At 41.3% G+C, this 25,932-nt stretch overlaps 1 protein-coding gene across 1 annotated transcript in view; it reads right to left on the bottom strand.

Moving 5' to 3' along the window:
• Positions 1–25,932, bottom strand: part of LOC144781697 (cytochrome P450 2C16-like) — a 428,936-nt gene that overhangs the window by 272,928 nt on the left and 130,076 nt on the right. Inside the window, exons 3-4 of the mRNA XM_078660674.1 lie at positions 17,439–17,588; positions 7,388–7,548 (exon numbers count right to left, since the gene is read on the bottom strand). Of these exons, the coding sequence (XP_078516800.1) occupies positions 7,388–7,548; positions 17,439–17,588 (311 nt within the window). The remainder of the gene's footprint in view (positions 1–7,387; positions 7,549–17,438; positions 17,589–25,932) is intronic.

Genomic DNA, 25,932 nt, shown 5'->3' with positions numbered 1-25,932 from the left:
TGTCCTGAACTCAAATCCTCAACACTGCAGGCAGCCAGTAACTCAGGTGACTACGCTTGTCACTCAAGGCAACCTATTGGGCCATACACCATAAATCCCTATAGGTCCCACTCACACTTTCCATAGGTCCTGAACATAAAATATATTCCCCTGTAGTGTAGTTCCTATATTCCCAATAATATATCCTATAAGTTTGATGGAGGACTTAGGTCAGTAGGTCTCTATTGAATATACTAAACGTAATAGTAAGTGCCAGCTAGCTCAGAGGTCACTAGAAACTTTCTCAAATTCACAAGAAGGGATTAGTTTCTGACAACCGCATAAACATGACAACTTTGTTTCCCCAATAATAAGAACATATCTCTCAGAGTCGTGGAAACAATACATAAGTATTTCACTCAGTAAATCGTGCATGCTTCATTTCTACAGAGTTGCAGAGAAATAGTGAGACGGGCGTTTTCAATAAAGGATTTATTGAACAGTCTTCTTTTTCATGCAAAGGCCTGCCAAGCCAAGAATTAGCTCGGAAAGGAGCCTATGCCAAGAGTTGGTACAAAATCAAAAGAGTGGAAGCAGGAACATTGAATTCTTACCTAAGGACCGAAATACACCAAAAGTGGTACTGAGCAGCCATGAGCTATTTGATCGCATCAAAAGACCGTCTAGGACTGGAGGAACTTTGAGCAGCATCAGGGTCCTATCATTGTTTTAAACAGATTCTAAATAAGACAGTGAAAAAAGTATAATTACTAAAAGACACGGTGGCCCTCACAGAAATAACCCATGGATGGTTCGTTGTGCAAAGCTACGTCAAGCCCTCCCCGCAATCCCATCTAGTTGTAGGCTTTAACCGAAGGAAGAAAGAAAAATATGTTTGTCTCCAAATGGGCACTTTACTAACATTGCAGCACCTTCCCCCTTGGGAAAGACCATCGGGCCATACAACATGCCATTTATGCAAGGAAGCTAAAAAAAGCATAATACACCTTTTGTGCATCTGCAGAGAATTACAAGCAGAATGACAATATTTTCTACACTTCATAAACAAGAGGATAATACCGTGTAGGCCAGCCGTAATGGCATGCCTTGGAGGAGGGAATGTTCAGCTGGCGTGTCGCTTCGTACAATTCATGGAAGCAGCTGGGGTCAAACTTGGCCGATAAACCACTAGTATCACCCACCACTGCATCATTCTTCAGTTTTGCCTTCTCAACAAACAAGATACACTCAGATTGCCCCTCTTCCAGACAGCAGATGCTCCAGCATGACTGTTAATTGCAAATTACTTCTACCACAGGCAGCAAGCAATTGCTATATCGTATAACCAATCCTCTAATCGAACTATGGATGTGTTTTATGATAATTTTTTATCTTTTAGTCTTATTTCTCTCATATAAATGCTTAGGATCTGAAAATCCACCAAGAAACAGAACGATGAAATCTCTTATCAATGTACTATAACTGATACAACTGCGAACATTTGTACTAAAGATGTAAATACAATGCACAGATGTTTTATGAAATTACATTATTGAGAAGTTTTAAATCATGAACCTTGCTGCTGTAATTTTCGCCACTTTCTTTTAAAGAGAAATTGTAAAGGTTTTAATTGACCTGACAATAAACTATTACTTACTTACTTACTTACTTCTTTCTCATGCAAGAGAGGTGATGTCATTTGAGATGTCATCAGTGATGTCACTGACCATGTCATGAATGATGTAATATGTGACATCATCAGCAGTGGATTGCGGGTGCGCGAGTTATAGTTAGTACAACTAACTACAACAGGAATTTCAATGGTTTTGAACGAGTGAAATGTCCAGCTAACTATAACACCCCTAAAACCTATGGTTTTTTCAGTGAATTTTAAAGGTTTTTTAGATGATAATTCCTAACTATTACAAGTCGGAAACCTATGGGTTTTTCATTGAATTTAAAAGGTTTTGTAAATGACAATTTTTAAATGTATTAAGTGAAACTAGACACTTAGAAACTTTTCTGGTGAAAACTAGACAATGGATTCCTATGGAAGGAAATACAAGTTACTAGTAAGTATGCTTAGAATTACTTTCCAGGGTCAGTGCTGGGCTAAAAGATGCAGCACTGGGTTCTCTCCTGATAACAGGTGAGTAAATCGGAATTCGTTGTTCAGTGATTTTAGGGGTCCTAGGGTCAAACTAGCCCACTAGGTACCTCCAGTAAGCGCCACAGAGCTGCGTTGCATTGAGGTGTAAAAAGGGGCGTGGCCTCTGAACACCTGACTGCAACGCAGCTCCCTGGCGCATACTGGAGATACCTGTTGGGCTATTTGACACTCTGGGACCCTCAGTATATAAGGAAAATTAATTCCACAACTTAAAACGTGCCACGTGGCGCGGTTGAGCAGTGATGAAGGAAGAGGGCATGGCATGAGGTGATATGTCTGCAAACACGCCCTGTGGCGTATTTTAAGTTAGAGAATTAATTCCTCCTAAATCCTGTGTGTCCCTGGGGGCCAACTAGGCCACCAGGTACCTCCAGTTTGCGCCAGGAGGCTGCGTTGCAGAGAGGTGTTCAGAGGCCATGCCTCTTTTCACAACACTCTGCAACGCAGCTCCATGGCGCTTACTGGAGGTACCTGGTGGGCTAGTTGGCCCCCATGGACCCTCACTACTCAAGCGGAGTTAACCCCCAACTTTAAACACGCAACAGGGTGTGTACTTTGCACACATATCACCTCTGGCACCGCCCCCTCCTGTGGCACGTTTTAAGTTGGGGGATTAACAACACAGTGCTGCATGCCAAAAGTCACCATCCGGCGCACCTGATACGCAGTATCCCCTATGGGGAGATGCTGCGTATCAGACGCATTTGCAGCACTGACTTGCAATGCCTAAAAGTACAAGAGGCTAGTAAAGCAATATTTCTAGCAACAGGCTATACAGCTACTGCAATAGACAGAGCCAGTAGAAAAGCCAATTCACTCTCAAGGAAAGAGGCTTTAATTTGTAAGAAAACTCAGGCTGCAATCTACTCTAAAACAAGACAGCCCACCAGACTGATTTGGACATACAATAGGCAGCATCAAGCTCTACGTAAAATCGTTAATAAATATTGGAGCTTGGTGCATCATGATCCAGTCATTGGTGACTTGACGACAGGCAAACCAGCAATAACCTTTAGAAAAGCACGCTCTATGAGCGAGGCTCTTGTTAAATCGAGTCCCGAGGTGGTAGCTCCCAGCACATGGTTACAGGCTAGTAAGGGCTTCAGGAAATGTGCTACCTGCAAAGCCTGTAAGCATGGAGTTAACAGAACTGACTTTATTACACCTTTCTCTGATATTCCTCAGTTAATTGGCAAGCAGCTGACTTTTAAGACTGAGTTCGCGGTCTATGTGCTGGAGTGTCCGTGTGGCCTGCGATATGTTGGTAGTACCAAGTTGCAGGTCCACAAACGGATACTCCAGCACATCAGGGCCATTAACACCAACGATGCCAGGTACCCAGTCGCTTGGCACTTTAAAGAGAAACATGACAAAAAAAGTCCGCTTTTGCAGTATTTTGTGATTGATGCTGCTCCCCCACTGAGAAAGGGAGGCAGAAGGGAGGCGATTCTACGAGCACTAGAAACTAGGTACATCGTGGAATTGGATTGTAAGACCCCCCCAAGGCCTCAATGCCAGTGAAGATTTTTACACCTGTCTCTAGTTCTGAGCATTAGCAATAACTTTTACTCCACCGATGTGACCATGACATTAGCAATGGGTAAACTGAAAATTCCCCCAGTGCCGTGTTAACCACCTGGCTCTGGGTAGTCCGATGGAGTGTAGTCTTTCCCTTTTACTTTTACCAGTCAGATTTCTTCCTTGATCTGGTTTTTATACAAACAATGAGCTTTTATCTGCACCAGTTTTTTTTATACACATACACTATTATGCTCTTTTGCACTATTTTGCACATGGTTCACACTACATCCTCATATAGGCAGAGATGCCCCTATAATGATACAATGGGGATATTCTTGTAAATGAAGCCATTTTGGCTACAGTTTTGTGCACATTACTTCCTGTTGCACATTTATATTCAATTGGCATTAGGAGGACTTGTTATTTAAATAATGAAAGAAAAAAGTTTTTCATGTATTGTTCTATTGTGCGATATTTTATACACTAAGGTTGTTTTAACTTCTTCCTTGTGTATATACTAAATCGGCTTTGTTGCCTGCAAATAATTTCCATTTTCATGGGGGTCTTAGAAACTTTGATCACATGAATTTCTAACCTACTTGGGGGACATGTTTACATTTTGCTTTATTTGCACATTTGCCGAGTATGTTGTACTAGTAAAAATGATGGCGCCAGGCATATAATGAATTTATTCATGTATACATGTATTTTAAATATGCCTTTACGCTGTCTCTTTCTCCCTCCTTTTTTCACAATGTCTATTTGTTTCAATTGTGTTGCCTGTGTACATTGGGCTCTTTAAATTTTTGGAACTTGGGAGTCTTTTTTCACTGCCTATTTATGCTGTGTGTAGTGTTGCCCAATCATGTGTAAGCTTTCAATTGCACTTTGCACTTTAAAAGATGTTTGCTTCTGATTTGGCGTTGTGTGACCAAGGCCTCTGGGCAGGACGAAACTTTATGCCGGTAGGCTGCGCTAACATCGAATAAAACTTTGCTCACCTGCATTCCTGGGTAGGCTCTCGCTTCTTTCTCCTAGAAACCTCGATATATATATATATATATATATACACACATATATATATATATTCGCAATGAAGAAAAACGCAGCACTCTTCTTGGCTTTTCTAACTTCTTTAATAGACCAAAACTCTCCTCCCCCTATGCGTTTCGAACAGTCAGTTCTTGATCACGGTAGTTAAAAAAGTCCATTATCACTTTCTGTTATTTATACTCCGTCACCACAGCCGCCCATAATGAGGCATTGTGGGACTGGAAGTTTTTAGGCGTTCCTATTGTGTACACTGTTAAGTATTTCAAATTCTTTTTTTGCTTATCCGATGATTTTAGCACAGACTTCTGGAATAGCCAAATGTCATGACACAGTTGCCAAAAGTGGCCCGTTCAGGTAACGTGATCAAAACCTGCTTTGTGAGACTTTCTCACTCACACAACGTTGTCCCATTTTACTTGGACAAGAACTTCTCCCCATTAGTTTTACAAACACAATGCGGGTAGAGACTTTGGCGCTTGCACTTGAATGGATCTCAAGTCCCGGCATGCAACGCAGAAATCAATGCACTGAGCATGGCCCACTGGGGGTTAAAAGCATGCACACAATCAAGTAATCAAGAGCTTTCCTGTGCATATTCTGAACTGCCTATGACTAAGAGGCTGGAGCCTCGAAACGCGCCAGGAAATGGATTGAAATACCGGACTGAAACTGCTGGTGTCCTTTTAATAAACCGCAAGGTTTCATCAACTGTGAGTGCGTCCTTACTGCTTTCGGGCCTTTGGATTACACATATATATATATATATCCAAACATCCCGGGTGCATTTCTCCAGTGGTGGTGAGTCGCAACACAGGAAACCACAAAGGTGAACAGTAATCATGCATACCAGAAATGAATGCACTTGCGGGTGAGTTATCATATGAAAAACTTTAATGTGCAAGCCTCCAAGCACTGACAGACATGTTTCAGCATGGCACCTTTTTCAAATTTCGCAAGAATTCATCAAACGACGCGTATATATATATATATATATATATATATATATATATATATATATATATATATATATATATATATATATATATATATATATATATATATATATAATGAAATAATGAGTGGCAAATGTTTATTTTACATTATATTAATTTTAGCGATTTTAATATTTTAGGCTATTATTTTTAAGTGCATCTATATTAAAAAAACGTAATTTTAACTTTTTTACCTGTTTTTGGATCATATTCCCTTCCACAATATTTTGGTCAATATTTTTGTCCTTTCCATGATATGTATAAGAGTACAATATTGTTGTCAACAGTAGTTTTCCCCACTATTGTGTCAGAGAACCTCATTTGAATTTACTCTGCTTGAAGCAGTTTTTGCAACCAAATATTCAGTACTCTCCGATTATCAGACTATAACACTTCTGCGTCCAGGGTATTTACTTATATTTTTCTCATTCTCTCCCCATTAAACCCAAGTGCTAAATTCTCTCCATATACACATTATCTATTTTGTGTTCTGAAGCCTTTATTGTTCCTCCTGTCCTTGTCCCCATCCTTCGGTAGTGCTTAATGCTGCCCTTGGTAATCTCTATATATAAAAACCAAAGTATGTCTGTTTGTCCTTTATGCATTACTACACCATTCATCCGATCGGCATGAAACTTTGGGAAGTTGTTGAGTACACTCCCGCGAAGGTTTCTGGCTAAAAAACAAAAAAAAAAATTGTAATCAAAAAAAAATTGTTAAAAGTTGTTGAGTTCACTCCCCCGAAGGTTTCTGGCATAAAAAAAAAATTGTTAAATATCGGCCCCCCAGGGCCCTCATAATCTTTCCAATACTGAATGTTTACACTTTCCGGTGCAACTCGCTTTTGCAATTACCATCAACAAAGCACAAGGACAATCGCTGCAAGTGTGTGGACTAGATTTGGAGAATCCATGCTTCTCACATGGACAACTGTATGTGGCCAGCTCACACGTCGGAAAACCTTCTGATTTATACGTCTACGCACCAGACGGAAAAGCAAAAAAATATCGTGTATCCACAGCACTTGAATAAAAAAACTGAATTAATACAACACTTTGAAATGTTTTCCATATTAAAATGAATAAGTTTCAATAAAAATGACACAATGTAAATTGAAGGTTATCATAACAAGTTTCCTTAAATTTCCTTTCTTCTGAGATCGCAGCAACGCGCGACGGGTAAGCTAGTTGTGTTTAAAATCAAATGTTGCCTTATGTGAAAGCTTGTTTAGCCCTGATTGTAAATTCTTTTTAAATTGTGTTCTAGGAGGTCTCTCCTCTCTCAATACTATTATACACAGCAATGCTACTTACAAACACAACTGTGTAAAAGATGAAATATACACTGATATTATTTGCATAAAAAATCACAAATGAATATCATTGGATGCCACGGGATACCCATGGTTAAAAATAGATATGAAGCCTAACTCTAGACATGGTCAAGTCTCTTCGGAGGGGCATAGTCATGGCTGTTGCAGCAGCCCTGTGACATCAGAGCCTGACCCACCCACTGTGCCCCTCTGATGTTTGTCTTTTACAACTCAGCAGTGATGGGTGCTGATTTTCCTGTTTGTATTAGGGCCCACAGCACCCGTGCTACATCACCCTCTTATTTTACGTCATGACAAACACGCAATCACAGTCAATCACCATGTTTTCAGACATATTACCTGTCCCCAGGTCGAGCCGACAAAGCGGAAATGCTCATTGAAACGCTGGAGTAGATTCAGAAACTTTTTGTCTTCATAATCAAACCGGTTTCCAAAGACAACTGAGCAGATGACATTAGACACTGCTTTGCTGAAGAAAAATGTGGGGTCAAAGGCCTGCTCTGCAGTAGGTAAAGAAAAAGATAACAATAGTGTATTAGACAGTAAGCTCTGTGAAGTTGTGTCTACTTTCATCATGTTCACTTAGAGTAAGATAATTCAATAGTTAGCACTCTCCCATTTCGTCCTTCCTCAAAATCCGGAGTTTGAGATTTCCCTGGTGTAAAAAAATAAATACAGTATGTCCAAGGGTGTCTTGATGAACAGGCTTGAAAATAAGAGAGGTATTCAGACTCTCACTAAAATTATTACATTGGTTTGAGATCTTCTAATGACCTCTTGTTAAGTCATTTTCATCTTAGTGAGCAAGACAATATCTGTGTCCCTACAGAACTAGCAATCCACATCTATCTACAGGAGTCACCCACATGGAACCCAGCTGTGAATAGACAGTAGAACTCGTGCTTCTGTTTTCGAAGTGTTTTACTTGCTTAACTTTTAAGGAACTGAGGGGCATATTATCAAGAACAGGCGATAAAATTATCGCCACTTTATAGGCAGGAAACTGCCGCTAAAGCGGCGATAATGGGCTTGATAATATGCCCTTGAGAATTCCCATAGCAGCCCAGGTTAACACCAGAACCTGGGCTGCTATGGGAATTCACAAGGACATATTATCAAGCCCATTATCGCCGCTTTAGCGGCAGTTTCCTGCCGATAAAGCGGCGATAATTTTATCGCATGTTCTTGATAATATGGCCCCATATCTCCAAGCGAAATTTTATGGGTCAATTGTGTTTTTTTCTAATTTCCAAAATGTGAGCAATAGAAATGAATAAATAGATAAGACAAAGTGCACACCAGTGCTTACAACCCGGAGGTTTCATAAGCAGCAACCTCAATAAAACATAACATTTCTCTGTTAACAACTCCTCAGTGAGTCACCCATCTCTGTACCAGTCCCATCTGTACAAATATGCCGCCCTTAACAGTTCCTCTCTTCTGCAGTCCTCCCAGTCCCTGGGTCAGTTCTTATATATGTGGTATCGCTGTACATGGGCAGGGGATGAAGCAGCTTAAGATATTTAGGGCATGTTAACTCATTAAATCTGTTCGCCAAATGTACATAAAAAAGTTTTTTAAACGTCAATTAATGTATTAATATTTGCCATGAAGATCCCATTGCGTTTTGCTGCGGCAATACATCTCATTTGATTTAAAGATGTGAGGTAGTAGACGAATGATGAAGATGAAGCTTTTGTATATTGGCAGAGGCAGACTGTTTTGAAATGTAGTGAATTGAGCAGAAGCTTGTGGAGCACTTTAGCTTCAGTTTGGTTAATACTGGCAAGTAAGTAAAAAAAATACTTCAATAATTTACATGTTAGCCAGCGACACTATATTTTCATGAGTTTATTCATAACTTGTGGGGAAACATGTTATGTGATTGATAGCCAGCATAGCGTGATCCAATTCGTATCTATGCCAACAATCAATGTAGTTCCAGTTTATTTTTATGTACAGTTTTGAAATACATTTTATATAAGCATTTACACAGCCAGAAACATAATACAATGTATAGACTACAAAATATTGGCTAAACGTTTCAGGTAAGCACACCAAACCCAGAATCCACAGAAACGCCATGATTTTGTTACTGGAACTCTGTGTGCCTTTGAAACTCCATCACTCTATTCTAATAATGTTTGTCTTCCACAGGAATTACCCGTAATTGGAACGTTGAAATACTGAGAGCTTCATTGAAGACAATATAAAGGCTCAGACAGGGACATCTTAAGGATATTTTGTAGCCCTTGGCCATTCCTATTTGTGGGGGGTCCCTTTTTGGAACACTTTGAATGTATGATCCAATTTGAGCTCTTGCATTCCCTCTTTGGCCAGGTCACTGACAGTGCACATGCACACTTGTTCAAATTCTGAATATGTTCAGGGATAGTGACGTTATGTTTACAATATTGTAACAATAAGTCTGTAATATATTCTCACACATCACCCACATTAAAAATAAATTAAAGGAAAACTGTATTTAAAACAATCTGTTTAAAAATTATTCAAGGTCATCAGGGCAAGACTCTCTGCAGAACAGAGCTGGCTCTATCAGGGAGCCCCTTGAAAGGCTGAGGCTCTGGGCCATAGCCCACTTTGCCATGCCTTAAAACGTCTCTGGGCTCAAAGCCGATCTTGACTTATATAGGCAATCTGCTCCAGAATTCTAATGTTTGTCTTTCTTTTTTATTAATAACATTCTTACTTCTGGGAGTGGAATGTTCTCATAGTATTATAGCCCTTCTACCTTGGGCTATACTGGTTGTTAAATGTCTTCTATCTCTTTATACGCCCTGGTTCGTAGCTTGGCCCTTAAAAAACTGGTACAGCCCTTGTAGTGTTCTATGATGCTATAGTGTTAAAGCAACACAACTGCCAGTACTGGTCAACATTAAATTATTTTGTTCTGACCTATATGAAAGAAACATAAGGGTCCGTTCATTTAATTTGTGTCACTAGTTTATTCATATATATATATATTTTTTTCCTAGTACACCATGATTATTTTCATGAACAAACAAACTGCTTTCATGTGTATGTACAAATATACAATATAACATTACATAGAAATCTTAATGTACAATACAATTTACATCCACCCATTCACATTGGCCAAAACTTTCATCCATCTACTATCATACCACGAAAAAACTTAGGGCCTCATGTCAAAACTAGGTTTTTTGTACATATAAGTCATTTATATCCTGGAAGTGTAGTCCGTGTGCTGAACGCAGTATTTAAAGAAAAGGGATTAAATCCGACTTAAAAAACACTAGCAAAATATTAGAAAATGACACAAGGAACCAAAAACAGGTTCCTTGTGTCATTTTCTAATAATTTGCTAGTGTTTTTTAAGTCGGATTTAATCCCTTTTCTTTAAATACTGCGTAATAAACTAGTGACACAAATTAAATTAACGGACCCTTATGTTTCTTTCATATAGGTCGGAACAAAATAATTTAATGTTGACCAGTACTGGCAGTTGTGTTGTTCTTTAGTTAAGTTTAGGCTCAGCCTTACTGGTTTGGAGTCACAACCCTGTGTCGTTTTTCATAGTGTTAAAGCAGTCACTATCTTTTTATGAGGTAGCAATGTGAATCTGTTGTAAAGTACATCTGGGCCTGCTATGACTCCCCATTTTAAATTCACATTTTAGCTTGACAAATTTTCCTAATGGTGACTGTTAGAAATTGGGTTTCTAGTTGGAAGAGGTTTGCACCATGTCCAAGTAGGGACCACAATCCCAGTCAGGGTAAGCTATATACACACTTAAAATTAATCTGTGCTCACCCTCTGGTAGCTTGCCACAGAGCACACAGGCTTAACTTAAGAGGCAATGTTTAAAGTTTTTGTGCAACACACACATACAGTAACACAATGAACACACCACAAAAAGACTCCACACAGGTTTTCAAAAATAAAGAATATTTAATTGAGTAAAACAAGACCAGAACAACAAATATCCAATCAGTAGAAGTCAAGAATGAATTTGAAAATAATAAATGCAAAAACAGTGCTTAGAAATCAATAGCGCTTAAAAGTTACTTGAGGTTGCAAGGGACCGAGTGAATTCAAAGTTCAGGCCACTATAAGGGATGCCAGACCGGCTATGACACTCACTCAGGTCCCACTGAAAAAGTACGGTGGATGGAGCAAAGCATTGATGCTGAGGGCATGATGCAGCAATCTTTTTCACACAGTTGGGTCACTGCGTTGTCGTCGAGCTCTGTTAAGATGAAGGCAAAGCGTCATTGTAGAGCCACACAGAGCATTATTGTCAGCCCGCGCAGGCTGTAGAACCACTGTCATCCAACCACTGCAATTCCAGTGTCAAAGGCCGATGGGTCAGTTCCAATCGGCGCAAAGGTGACAATGAGTAGGTTTTGTAGCAGAACAGCTGCAGGGTCCACTTCTGAGGCCCGGGGGAACCAAAGGCAAGGGTAGGACTCACAGATGGCAGATCCAGCAGCACCAGCAGGATTTTAAGAAGTCTTTTGTGTCCCCCAGAGACTTCAGAAAACAGAAGATAAGCCAGCAAGCCTTTGGAGTCACTCTGGTTCAAGTGAGATGGGGCCAGTCCTTGTCCTCCGTCTGGCAGAGATCAGCAGGGCAGCTCAGTAAAGCAGATTAGCAGTTCCTCAGAACAGTCAGTCAAGGTAAAGTGGCAGTCCTTACAGCACAGCAGTCTTTACTCCGGCAGAGCTCTGCCGAGGTCCAGTAGTGCACTGATTTGGTGGTGTCAGTGCCCCAGCACTTATACCCCAATGTGCCTTTGAAGTGAGGATGACTTCTAAGCAGTTCCTTGAAGTGCACAGGTTCCCTCGCATCCCAGCATTGGCTGCCAGGCAATTTGTGGGGCTAATCAGTCCTTTGTGCGGGGGACAGGGTGCAGCCTATTAAGATGTGACTGTGAGCTCCTTTTCCCACTTCCTGCCCTGGAAGGCTAACAGAATACAGATGAATGCAGATGAGTCCTCTGTCAAATCCACCCTTCCTTCATTTGTGGATGTCTAGAAGGGATGCACAAAGTGTAGCTGTCACCCATCCCATGTGTGTATTGGAGACAGGCTGCAGGCACACAGAGCTAAGTTAAAAGGAGGGAAATATCTATTTCTTGAATGTAGCATTTCTAAAATAGTAATGTCAAATCCAACTTTACCACTAATGAGGATTTATCATTACCATTTCAAAGATATGAAACATGATTTAGCTGCTCCATTCTAATCAGGAATTACAGCTCTGAAGTGTTTTTTAAGGAATTCCCCATGCTAGCCTATGAGAGCAGTAGGCCTCACAGTAGTGAAAAACAAACATAGCTGTTTGTCAACATCAGAACATATTAAACTTAAAAGTACATGTCCTACCTTTTACTCACACAGCACCCTGCACATAGGCCTACGTAGGGCCTACTTTAGGGGTGACCTAGTGTAATAAAAAGGGAGTTTACGGCTTGGCAAGTAGTTTTAACTGCCAAGTGGATGTGGCAGTAAGCTGCACACATAGGCCCTGCAATGGCAAGCCTGAAACGGGGTGGAAAGGATACTTAAGTGGGTGGAACTATGAGTGCTGCAGGCCCACGAGTAGCATTCAGGTTACAGGCCCTGGGTATATGGCATACCACATTACAAGGGCCTTACAGGTAAGCTAAATATGCCAATCAGGTGTATACCAATGTCACCCTGTTTAGGGATGAGAGCATATGTACTTTAGCACTGGTCAGCAGTGGTAAAGTGCTCCAAGTCCTAAGCCCAACAAAAAGACCAGAAAAATAGGAGGAGAAAGGCAAAAGAATTGTGGTAACCCTGCCAAAAGTATAATTTCCAACAGTGATATTTATATTTTATACACTTGCTCGATAATATACTGAGAAGCTATTATATATGTAGTTAATTTCCAGTAAGTATTATTATCATGTTGTTCGTATACTCTGAATAAGGCTAGCCACATAGAACGCAATGCCCTTGTAGTTGGTTGTCTGGTTGGAGACAGCTCTAAGGCTCCAGACAAACCATTGCATCAGCTCAGCACCTTAGACATAGTGTGATTGGAAGTTTGCTTTTATAATATAAATGGCCTTTGTGCTTCATTCGTCAGAAGAGCACTTCTGCTGGGATTGTCCTGGAACACCGTGCATTATGAGTGAAATGCCACCCTGCTGACTCTAGCCTTTATCCTGCAATGTATGGTAGCCTGCTCTACATCAGACAGGCTTCCTGACACATCATACTCCGGTGTGGGTGTTAGGCTAGCTCAATGGATGTGACAAAGAGTACTCCTACTATGCTCTCAGTAGTATAGGCAGTAATAGATGTACACCTTACCAACACATGTGCAGGGAAATTAGACACAAACTTCAATTTAACTTGGGAAATTAGTCCTTTGGTCCTAAAATGTAACGGTAGAATGAAACTAGGAAATTACATGATTGGTAGTATGGACAGCATCTATATGTAATTGCCTGTTTTATCTATCCTCTTGCTTAAGCTTCAGCTAGAGGTGACAGCAAATGTCTTTGAAAACATGCGGTAGAGCCATTCGGTTGCTCTTTAAGAACCTTCATCATATCACATATCACATATCATATCATGCCCTAGACACCCATCCAACTGTTGTGGGACGTGTCAAAGAGGTATCAGCAGTTCTCCTAATTGGTCTTGGGCAATACCATTTCAAATACAAACAATAAATACCATTCCATTGGGATGCTTTTGGATCAAATTACAACCGCATCCATCACTAAAGCCAATGCACATTGTACTGAAGGACCTGAAATAGGGCTGCCATGACATATTGATATACTTCAATTGTTTCATGGTGTAGGTCGCTTTGCCCAAAGAGAAGAAAGCACTGGTCTTTGGCTGCAGCTTGTGGGTTTATTTAAAGGGTGCCTCTGTACTTTCTGAAAAGGGACATTTTTACTCTGCCGCTCTATCAAAATCTGAGAAGTTCCTAATGTTTAGGAAGTGGCCTAATTAAACAGAACTCAAATTGACTGTGACTGGGAATTTTTGATCAGATGTAAGGACTGTAGTACCTACCACATTTTCCACTCATGAAGACAACAGAAGTGATGACAATGCGCTCATATTAAATTCAAACACATACTACAAAAACTAAAAAGGTCTTTTGTTTAATGACAAATTCAAACTATTTTCAATATAATATTCACTTTCTGGAAATGTATTTCTTCCAAGCTTCCAAAACCAAGCGAGATGCAACTATTTCCAATCATCTTTGTAGCAGACATAAGTATTTCATTTTTGATGAATTGTGCATGCTACGAACAAAGCAAACAGAGTTACTCTATCCACCAAAGTTCCTTTTGTGATGAAGTATGTTAGTGAAACGTAATCTCAAAAGTTTTGGAACTATTGTGACATAAGTATAAATTTGAGAATTACATAAGGTTTACAAGTCTATACAGTATAATTATATTTTGGGAACTATTATATAGTTGTTCCATACAATCTGAAATAAGCAAAGAAAACTAAATAAAACAATGATTAGGAGATAAAAGATGGTGCACAATGTACTTTCTTTTTGCAAAACCTGTAAGTCAAGAAAATATAGGGTTTGCCACAGCATAATACCTTCTACAATAAACAAAAGCCATTTTGTGAATCAGAACAACTTTTCAGAATCGCAAATTGTTTCATAGGAAATCTAAACCCTGCAAAGTCCAACACTTTCCCTAGTGTTGCTTATATTGGAGTGGAAATGCAGATCTAACCCCTCCAAATTCGCACACTTTCCCTGATTTTGCCTATGTGGGAGTAGGAATAGTAAATCAAACCCTTCTAAAGACCAACACTTTCCCTACTGTTGTTTAGGAGTGAGTGGATTTAGTAAATCTAACCCCTCCAAAGTCCAGTACTTTTCCTGAATTTACTTCTGTTATAGTAGTATAGTAAACAGGGGTGGCTCCTCCATGTGGGCGGAGGAGCGTTGCCCCATTGCTTTCTCACAGTGCGAGAAGCAGAACCATAAAATGGTATTATGAATACCATTTTATGTTTCTGATTCTCGCACTGCGAGTAAGAAGAATGGTTTGGTTGGAGCAGTCCTGCTCCAGGCAGGGGAGGAGTGGTTTGCCCACTGTTGTGGGCACTGATGGCCAACCAAACCAGTCATGCATACTCTCCATTTTCTCCATGTGGGCTGCATGCAGCTGCATGGAAAAAACAGCCTCCCCATACACGCAGTGCGGTCAGCTTTGTGATTGGCTTTGGGGAGGGAAGGGAGGCTGCCTGCTTTGCTGCTTCCTGTGTGAAGGAGAGGCGCAGGACAATTAAACACTCCTCCATGCGACTCCCTATCCGCATGACCACCCGCCCCCTAACCCGTGAGTCATGATGGCCACGACTGATAGTAAATTAAACCCGTCCAAAGTCCAATACTTTCTCTACTATTGCTTAGATTGGAGTGGAAACAGCAAATCTGGCCCCTTCAAAGTCCATCACTTTTCCTGCTGTTGCTTACACCGGAGTGAGAAAAATAAATCTAATCCCTCCAAAGACCAACGCTTTCCCTACTGTTGTTTAGGATGGAGTTGAATTAGTAAATCTAACCCCTACAAAGTCCAGTTCTTTTCCCGATTTTCTTTAAGTTACAGTGGGTATAGTAAATTAAACCCGTCCAAAGTCCAATACTTTCCCTACTGTTGCTCAGATTGGAGTGGAAACAGGAAATCTAGCCCCTTCAAAGTCCATACCTTTTCCTACTGTTGCTTACACTGCAGCGAGAGTAATACATCTAATCCCTCCAACCCCTAACACTGCTGCGTAGATTGGAATTCAAACATCAAATATAACCTCTCCAAAGTCCCACTTGTTCCTGATTTTTCTTATGTTGGTCAGGGAATAGAAACAGTCGCGGCCAGCATGACTCGCGGGGGGGGCGCGGGGCGCACACTGGCGGTGGATTAATTTAAAATTAAAATAACAGTTAACTTACCTTTGCAGGCCGGTCCCGCATCATCTTCTCTGTAACAGGAAGCAGCCGCAGGCAGGCTCCCTCCCCTCCCCTAAGCCAATCACAACACTGCATTTTTATGTTTCTGCTTCTCACACTGTGAGAAAGCAGTGGGGCAATGCTCTTTTGCCCACATGGAGAAGCCGCCCCTGAATAGAAAATCTAATTCCTCCAAAGTCCAACTCTTTCTCTACTGTTGATTAGATTGGAGTGGAAATAAATAGCTTTGGTTAGTCCTTCTTGCCACATCATATCAATTGGAGAAGGCATATTTGGAATTCACAAAGCTCCCCGCAGCCTCAGACTCAATCTTAGCTTACCACCTTGCACGCATGTTTCAAAAGGCACCAGTAGACCCACACAGTGATGTAGGATGCGACAGTCGTTTGCCACAGAAAAGGGTGAGTCTGAAAGTCAAGTCACTGCTCTTTTTATAGCCAAGTTATTGATTTTTCTAGCAGTAGTTACTTACGTTTAGCTGGACATTATATTGCAAAATTTACTAATTCCCTACAAAGAAGACGCATGCAGGATTTTCTCTGTCTTTATTGTATCTCCTCCTTAGGTAACAGGCCCTTACCACTACCAATGTACATGGCTTTATAGGAAATAGACCCTTTAGCAAAACATTGTTTTCTGTTCATAGCCCAACACAAAGTTCAGCCCTTTACTTTTTACCATTTCATTTAGTGAGTAGATGATGTATATGTAGTAACAGGGTGATGAACTAGGTATACATTTAGAGGACCTTTTCAGAAAGTACATAGGCATCCTTTCAATCAACCCACAAGCTGCAGCCAAATAACAGTGCTTTCTTCTCCCTGGGCAAAGCGACCTAGAGCATGAAACAATTGAAGTATATCAATATGTCATGGCAGCCCTATTTCAGGTCCTTCAGTATAATGTGCATTGACTTTAGTGATGGATGCGGTTGAAATCTGAAATAAAAGCATCCCAATTGAATGTTACTTGTTGTTTGTATTTGAAAGGGTAGGAGATCTGCTGATACCTCTTTGGCATGTCCCACAACAGTTGGATGGGGTGTCTAGGGCCCTGTGCTGATATGCTCACAAGTACTGGCACCACCTGCTGCCAGTGTGATACGATGAAGGTTCTTGGAGAGCAACCGAATAGCTCTACCACATGTTTTCAAAGACATTTGCTGTCACCTCTAGCTGAAGCTTAAGCAAGAGGTTAGATAAAACAGGCAAATACATATAGATGCTGTCCATACTACCAATCATGTAATTTCCCAGTTTCACTCTACCGCTTACAGTTTAGGACCAAAGGACTAATTCCCCAAGTTAAATTGAAGTTTATGTCTAATTTCCCTGCACATGTGTTGGTAAGGTGTGTATGTATGAGATAGTGTTTGGATTAGGTCAGATATTAAGTACTGTGCCAGTTGTAGTACCTTTAGTTTTTCTGAGCTCTTCCACCAATATTTGTGCCTCCTCCTGGATCCGCTCCTCAATGCTCCTCTTTCCCATACCAAAATTCCTTAATGTCATGAGCGAAAATCGTCTCATTTGCTTCCAGCGCTCTCCATTGGTAATTACGACACCTGAAAAAGACACGGAAATGTTGTAATTAATCTTGGACGTAAAACATTACTTTAAGAAGCTAAGATCATGACTCTGGAAATATGTTTCCTGGAAAGCAGCACCACTAGATTCATATTTCATAGTGTAGGCTTTAAAATTGATAATCTCCATTTTTCACCTTGTAATGTGGATTAGACCAACAAATACACTCTAGCATTGACAATGTCTTTAGGCGCCTTGGTATCACTGATTAGACCAACAAATACACTCTAGGGGGACTGGCAGCTCACAGCAGGAGAAGATCAGAATTTTGTTTGTCAGAAGAGCAAACAAAAGCCAGAATAATGTGCATGAAAGTACCTATTATCAGACAATGGTGCCCTATGCTATTCTCTTACACCACAGGCAGAATGCCCATTGAAAAAGTCTACATGGGTGCTACACTTAGCTTCCTTACTGTTGTCCTTACTGCTATCACCATCCTTCTCCTTTATGCTATCTAAATGCTACCATGGAATGTTTAATTTTGACAAGACATTGCTGAGCTTTGATTATCCTGAGCACCCGAATAAAGCTTGTCTCTTATTATGCTAATACATGTGCAGCTGTGTCTTTGTAAAAGTGGTGAGAGGCACCGGATATCCTTCTGGTACCTTACCTCAATCAAAATCATCTCTACAAGCATAGGTGCAGGAGCAGAGCTGTTTTCAAGCTCTCAATGCAAAATGCAGCAGCCAGAGCTGAGTTGGAAATCAGATGGATTTGCCCCACAGCAGTCATGCACTGATTGTGCCTGAGTCAAGAGCTGCAGGTGCATCTTGGTGAATTGGAGCTGGGAGATGGAGCACCTCTGCATAAGAACACCACACATTGCTGCATCAATAAGGTGTGTGAGAATGTTGTGGGTGTAGCCCTCCTGCATCCACTTAAGACCCTACATGTGCAGTTGCAGGTGGAAGCCTTGCCCTCGCCATTTTGCTTCATATAAAAATAGGAAGTGATTGTTAATACCACAAGAGGAGTGGCCATTTTAGGATTACGATTGAGATGTGGATTGTTATTGCATGAATATCGGGTACAGTTCTTTTATTTTGTGTGTTCAAACTAGGTACTTATACAAGATCATTCAAAATATTAACAATGGAATAACAGTTCCTATACACAGAGATTAAATAACGTCTGACATATATAGGAAATAGGAATAATAACGCAAGATTAAAAGAAACAAGGGAGGAATATAAATTATTATTCACGTAAAACCTAAGAATAGAGCTACTATTTATAACCATGAATAACCTTATAAATATGGAAGTAAAGACAGCAATAGAATAAAAAGGAATGAATTAAAAATGAGTAGATACATAGTGAGCAATTGGTTTCCAAAATGTATGATATACAGAATTATTATGAGTAACATCAGATAAAGGTAGACTAGCACCCCTTCTAGTAAACACTATCCATGACTATCATGTGTGTGTTGATAATGAGGAAGAATCTTTCCAATTAGCCGTAATGGATTAAAAAGCTGCTAAAACTAGACATTCTAAAAGTTTAGATTCTAGAACTGACATATTTATAGAAAAATATGCAGATTTACAAATCAAAGTGGTATATGAAATTGTTCCTGAAAAATGTAATATCCATTTGATAGTGTCCCAACCTCCATCCAAAATTTAAATATATTACATTCATAAAGCATACGTTTTAATGAACCTTCATGTAAATTACAATGCCAGCAAATAGAAGAAGGCAAAAGCTTAGCTTTAATTAACTTTAGTGGAGTTCATAAACAGTTAAAGAGAATAAAAGAGTTGGTTTGATGTAAGGACACAGAAAGCCATCCTGATACCCGATTTAAGTGGATTTTCTGCCAAATATCATCTGATAATGATAATTCTATTTTACAGAAGTTAGAAATCATACCAATATTACTTCCCCTCAAAATTAGACATCTTCTTATAGATTAAGGATACAGCATTAGGTGAGGTAGTTACTGTTTGAATATAAACCTATGAATCAGAAGTATTATTTGAGGGGTATTTACCAGAAAAGGAATCTAAAATAGAATGACCTAAAAGCTCGTATTTGGAAAAAGTAGAAGAATGTAAACCAAACTTTTGCTCCAATTCATTAAATGAGAGAATGGCATTATTATGGTATATGTCTTTGAGGAAGAAAATACCATTATGTATCCAACTTTTCCAAAATTGAACAGTTTCGGAAAGTTTTAACTGTACATTATACCATAACGTAATTTTCGAGGTATGGGAGGCAGGAGATTGAAGTAACAAATCTAAATCATGGAAAATTAGTTTAGTGGATTTTAAAATGACAGATTTATTAATCCCTTAACCTTGGCGGCTATTTTGCCCCGGTGGGGAGCGTTCCATTGAGTGGGTGGGATCGCGTCGGCCAACGGACATGCGCAGCACTACCAAGGTAGTGCTCGCAACAGCTCATGGCCGACGGGCTCACTTAAAGGGTTAAGTAATGGTGATGTATTAGACATTGTTAATACAGTAGATAAAGGAAATGGTGCTATTAACCCTTTCTCTATAAGAAGCCATGTGGGAGGGTTAATGAGTTGTAAATGAGAAAAACAAATAGAATTTCGTTTTTAATATAAAAGCTTTGTGATAATGAAAAAAATCAGGTAAATCAAAACCCCCATTACATTTTATCATATTCAATTTATTATAACTAATGTGAGGAGTTTTCTTATTCCAGATACATTTAGAAAAATGTTTATCAATAGTTTTATAAAATGACCTAGGTTATTGAGTCGGTAACATAGCAAGAAGATATAATATTTTGGGAGCAATTATCATTTTGATTGAGTCAGTTCAGTTCTTAAACTTTATTTGATATCTTATAAAAACAGATCATACAAGCATCAATTCATCAAGTAAATCATACGACAGTGTTAAAAAAGATCTAGATAAAAACCACAGTTTAAAACATTTAAAAGATCAATTCAAAGGGAATATTTCCATAGGTGAACTCTACCAGTGCAAATATTATTTAAAATCATGTATGGGGCAACCATAGGCACCAAACAGTTCCCGTGACTAGGGCTCCCACCCTTTAAGTAGAAACAAAATTTCAATTTTTCCAGCAATTTAATTGAGAGAGTCCCAGTTCTCCCGCATTCTCATGCATGCCCACAAGAAACAGGCTACAGAGAAGCTCACAAAGGGGTCATAAAGTGCTTTTAGGAAATACAATTCCTCCCTGCATTAGGTAAAATTATGGTGCCTTAAAATCGAGAAGATAATAGTTTTCCTTTCAATGTAATAAAACTTGCAAAAAACCACTTTGGGCATCATTACGATGGCGGGCAGACAAGAAGTCCGCCCGCCACCGTAATGATATACGGGACCATCCGCCAGGCGTGCGGCGGTCCTGCACCTGCAATTATGATACCACCCCCACTATGGCGGTGGCTTCCCCTGTTCCCAGCATTGTGGCAGGCGGTGCTCACATTCTAATATGGATGGCGGTGTCTTGTAGACACCGCCACCATATTAAACATGTTTTTCGCCCAGTCGACGAGTCGACCGGCAGAAAAGCGGCAGACGGTCTTTCCGTCTGCCACGGACCATCCAGCCATCCTAATGTGGCAGGGGGTCTTTTAGGTATGGATGGTGGGCAAATCGCACCGGCCGGGCCAGCGGTGGCTACCACAGGCCCGGCGAGGGCGATCCACCCGCCATCCTAATGGGGCCCTATGTGTGGGTCCGATTAGGAAGAATGGTTGTCACAGGGGGAGGTCTAACATCAGAGGGATATAATTCAGGCAGAAATGTAGTAAGATGAATCTATGATGAGCTATAGTAATGCATGAGAGATATGAAAACTGTTGCACACTCTTGCAGGGATGAGATAGTGAACAGCTACCGCCCTTTGTTTGTGGTATAGCTCGATGATTTTCCTCTTTGAAACCTTCATACACAGTGCGGGGTCACTAAATAAAATATCCTGCCCTATTACAATCAATTCAGCCTCTACATAGCTGAGCCAACTAATCCTGCTCATGCAGCTAATAAGTTGTGTTAAATCAATGGTGGACCTAGGCCAGATCGAAAGCCAAAGCAGAATTGGGGCCAATCTAATGGAATCAAGCAAGTGGGGTAACCCCAATTCCAAATGTAAGGTATAGTTTGATTGTGATTGGGGTAAGAATACCTGATTTTTAAAAAAGGTGTCTTCAATTCTGTGGAGAGGTTCAGCGTTAATCATCCCCCACACGCACACCCCATACATCGCCACTGCCTTTGTTTTGGCACAATAGATGTTTTTAACTGTGTCCAAAGGACTGGCTCCCAGTTTTCTTGGAAAGCCCTTAATAGCCTGTAGTCTCCTTTCCATAGGAGAGATTCTTCCCACAACCAGGTTTTTCCAGTAGTGGTGCTTGTTAAATACGACCCCCAGGTAGGAAAAGGAGTCTACCACTTCAAGTTTCTTTGTGGCCAGCTGGAATTGGGGGTGTTTTTCTCCTCTTCTGGCACCTGCTATGACAATACATGTTTTTGCCTCATTTACTCTAAGATCTAATGAAGCCATAAATGAGGCATATGATGTTATAAGAGACTGTAAGCCCACCCCTGTCCTAGCAATCAGGACCGCGTCATCTGCATCCGCCAATATCGGTGGTGGCCTGTTGTCAAAAATAGGGATGGCCCGGGGGCTAGAGTCAGGGTGGCCTCCATCCGTTAGTTTAAATGGAGAAAAGAAACAGGGTGAGGACACAGCCCTGCTTTACTCCCCTCCCAATTTTAAATGAGGGGGAACATTCCCCATTTGCACCATACCGAACAGAAGCAGAGGCATTGGCATATAGCTGGCGGATAAAGCAAATTATCAGTGAGTCGACCCCCATCTCTTCCAGCATAAGCCACAGCTTTTGGCGGGAAACACAATCAAAGGCCGCGGAGAGGTCCATAAATGCTATATAATTTTCCCCCGCTTTCGTGTACTTGCCAATGCAAAGTAACACATTTAAACATTGGTCCACCGTCCCCTTCCCCCCTGGAACCCTGTGATGGAACGGCCCGTAAACCCCTCCCCGAGGACCAAAACCCCCCTATCATGCCTTGTCCGACACCCCCGGGACTGAGTTTAACTCACCGACACGCCACCGCCGATACAGGACGCCGAGCAACCTCCATCACCAACGAAATCCCGCCCTTCTCTCTCCCACAGGAGCCAACCCGAGCAACAGGAAGGGAGGAACCATACCAAGCTGACCCCGGAAGTCCCGCCCCCCTGGCAGAGTCAGCACAGGATAAAAGCCCGGATTCAGCACAACAAGGCGTCGGAGTTTCGTGGCAGGACCCTCTGGCTGGAGACAGTGAAGGTGACCAGACGTGCGAGGAAGAAGTGTGGACGGAGGAGTGGTGGAGTCCCTTGGAGGTGGCTGGAGAGCGGCCGTAACTCAAAGGAGAGTTACGGCGGACCGCGTGAGTGCCTTTTGCCTCCTTTATCCCTACTCACTAGGAGTTCGTGTTAAAGCCCCTGTATATATACCCCCTCTCCATAGTCACACTCCCCATGCACTGTATTATAGTCACACTACCCGTGCACTGTATTATACGTATATAGCACTGCACTGTAGAAAGCCCTTTCGTTACTCGCACACCCCACCCCAGCACCCTCTCTATTACCCTGACCTGTGTTCCTTATTCCCGGTACCGTCCTTCCCCCACTGTCCGTTTCCGACCCCGCTCTTTCACTACCCGGGTGAAGGTGTACAGTTGAGACTCTCGGTCTACTCGATCAGACTAACGGTCCCTTGTTTGTTTCCTCTCTTCCGGTCCTCCTGGGAGCCTCCCCGTCATCGGAATATATCCGGACCGTCCGCGGACATCAAGAGGAGAAGAAGCAGCGCCTCTGTCTTCATCGCCGGTGCTACCCCTTGGACCTGTTGGGACTATCTGTGCTGTACATCAGTAATAAAGACCGAATATTGCCAACTATATACGGCCTCCTCGCCTGCTTTTCCGGCCCGCTACACTCACTCCACGACAAACCCATATTGCACATGAATCAGTATGCTATTTTCTTCAGCCCAGTCATCCAATCTAGCTAATAGAAGCCGGCCTATAAGCTTTGTTGTGGTATCCAGAAAGGAAATAGGGCAGAAGTTCTTAGTGGAGCCTATCCCCTATCCCCCTCCTGGTTTATAAGGAACAATTATACTCTGGTTCCAAGATGGTGTAGAACCCTCAACTGCTATCCTATTAAAAATATTTGTTAATAAGGGGACCCACAAATCATAATTCTGCTGGAAAAGATCTATTGGGATTCCATCAGGGTCCGGGGCTTTCCCTGGTGGGCAAGACTCCAACCCTTTTCTAACTTCTGTTAGTGAAAATTTCAAAGAGCCCAATGGCCTTTCAGCAGGGTCAGCCAAAGCTAGGGGTGGAGTACTTTTGAGGCCACCGATGCTTTCAAAATAAGTCACCCAATCCTCTTTATCCACGTGAGACATCAATAAAGAATCCTTACAGTCCTTAAAATAAGGGGCGTTTATGACCCTCCAAAAGTCCCTGTTGCTGCCCGAGGACGCAGCTTGCTCCAGGTCACTCCAAGGCTTTCCCCTTATCTCCTTCTTTCTTTTTCCCTAACCTGTTTGTAGTCACTTCGCAACAAATTGAGCTTTACAGGATCTCTACGGTGGGCTTTAAGAGTCTTCTAAAGCACTGCCCGAGCTGTCGAACATTCATGATCAAACCATCCTCTTCTTTGGTTCAAATTGAGCAATTAAGTGTGAATAAGTGCCATTTTTATTTTTGTGAGGAATGCTATAAAGTGGGTGACTACGTGTGGAGACATGGTACCCTCAACCAGTCAGTGTGTGATGTCTTCCCTTACTTGCGCTATTATTTTATTACCCAGATTCAGCTTTTCTCCCCATGCCCATTTTAGCTGGTATCCATTTTTCCTAGATAACAATAAGTTATCTGCTACCTGTTGGTATCCTTTTGCCTGACAAGGAATATCTAAGGAGCTAAGGAGGATAGTATGATCGCTGAACGGTGTAAATTAGTTTTCTAAGTGGGCCACTTTACTGCTTAATATGAAGAAGCTAAAAGAGCTCAATTGTTGATACCTGAGAATCCCGCCTGAAAGTTGCCCCTATCTGGCCATGTTTAGTGTTGTTAAATATACCCAAGCTACTTTGGTACAGAAAGTTATTCAGGTTGTCCCCATATTCATTGTGGAAAAAGTGAGTGAGGGGATTATCCTGGGGGTCCATTAAACCACACACTTTAGAGTCAGTATATTTGCTTGGCTGAGTGTTAACATTCCCCACCCAGATGATGTGTGGTATACCTTTTTCTTACTTTGAGTACATTTTCCAGCTCCCTAATTAGGTCTTCAGCTACTTTATTCATATTTTGCCCAAATTCGTTATTATAAAAATGTATTAAGACCCACGGTCTCTCGTGTTTGAATTCAAGGGAAAAAACCTGGAAGTGGGTACTTGGGGGGGCCAGCCTGTCTAATTTGGACTGTGATAGTATTAGAGATCATGGGTGATATTCCCCTCTTTGTTCTGCCTGATGAAGAGGGCACTGTGGGATTATGAAAAGTATGAAAACCAGGGAAGAATACCGGCTCCTTTGCCCAGGTCTCCTGGAAACAAATATTCTCCAATCCAGTTCCACAAATTGAACCACTGTTAATTGTCCACTTTACATGTAATTCCTGCCACGTTTCAGGATGCTAAGGTGATCTTATTATTGTTCTTACTACACTAGGTGGTGGTGATCAAAGGTATTGCCTGTGTTCCATTTGGTAAACCAGCTAACGTAACTGGTTCACCAGGGAGCAATGATTTTTTAGTCACAGGATTCTAGGTCGGAAAGAGGAGCAAATCTGTTATATAACCTTACCCCCTGGGGAACAATAGGGCCCTCCACATATCTAATGGAGGGACGGCCTAGCCTTTGCCTGTTCCTATTCCCTGCTCCTGGATTTACAACCTGTTTATAAAAGTGGTGCAATGGTAATGGTGTAATTTGAGTACTCCCAGGCGGAGGCCTATGCAGGTTTACTTGCACAAGATGAGCCGTCTGAGTGCTGTTGAAATTCATCACCATGCAATCCCCCCCAGTTGTCTTAGGGGAACTGCCCACCCACCCCACTTTCCTGGCCATGATGATTGTGTTTGTCAGGTAGTGGTTAGTCATTTCCGAGTTCCCTAGGTTATAGAAAAGCCAGTGAATGCATTTATCCATCAATTGTGACATTGATTCCAACTGATTTTCCCAGAGGGATGGTACATTGGCCAGAACCAGTACCAGGTGGGAAGCCTCCGGTGGAAGATGGAGTACAATTGGGGGAGGGGGCGAGTGCCAT

Source organism: Lissotriton helveticus, chromosome 9 (genome assembly GCF_964261635.1).
Source record: "Lissotriton helveticus chromosome 9, aLisHel1.1, whole genome shotgun sequence".
Taxonomy (NCBI): Eukaryota; Metazoa; Chordata; class Amphibia; order Caudata; family Salamandridae; genus Lissotriton; species Lissotriton helveticus.
The sequence above is the reverse complement of the archived record's forward strand: the minus strand, read 5'-3'. Positions and strand labels throughout refer to the sequence as shown.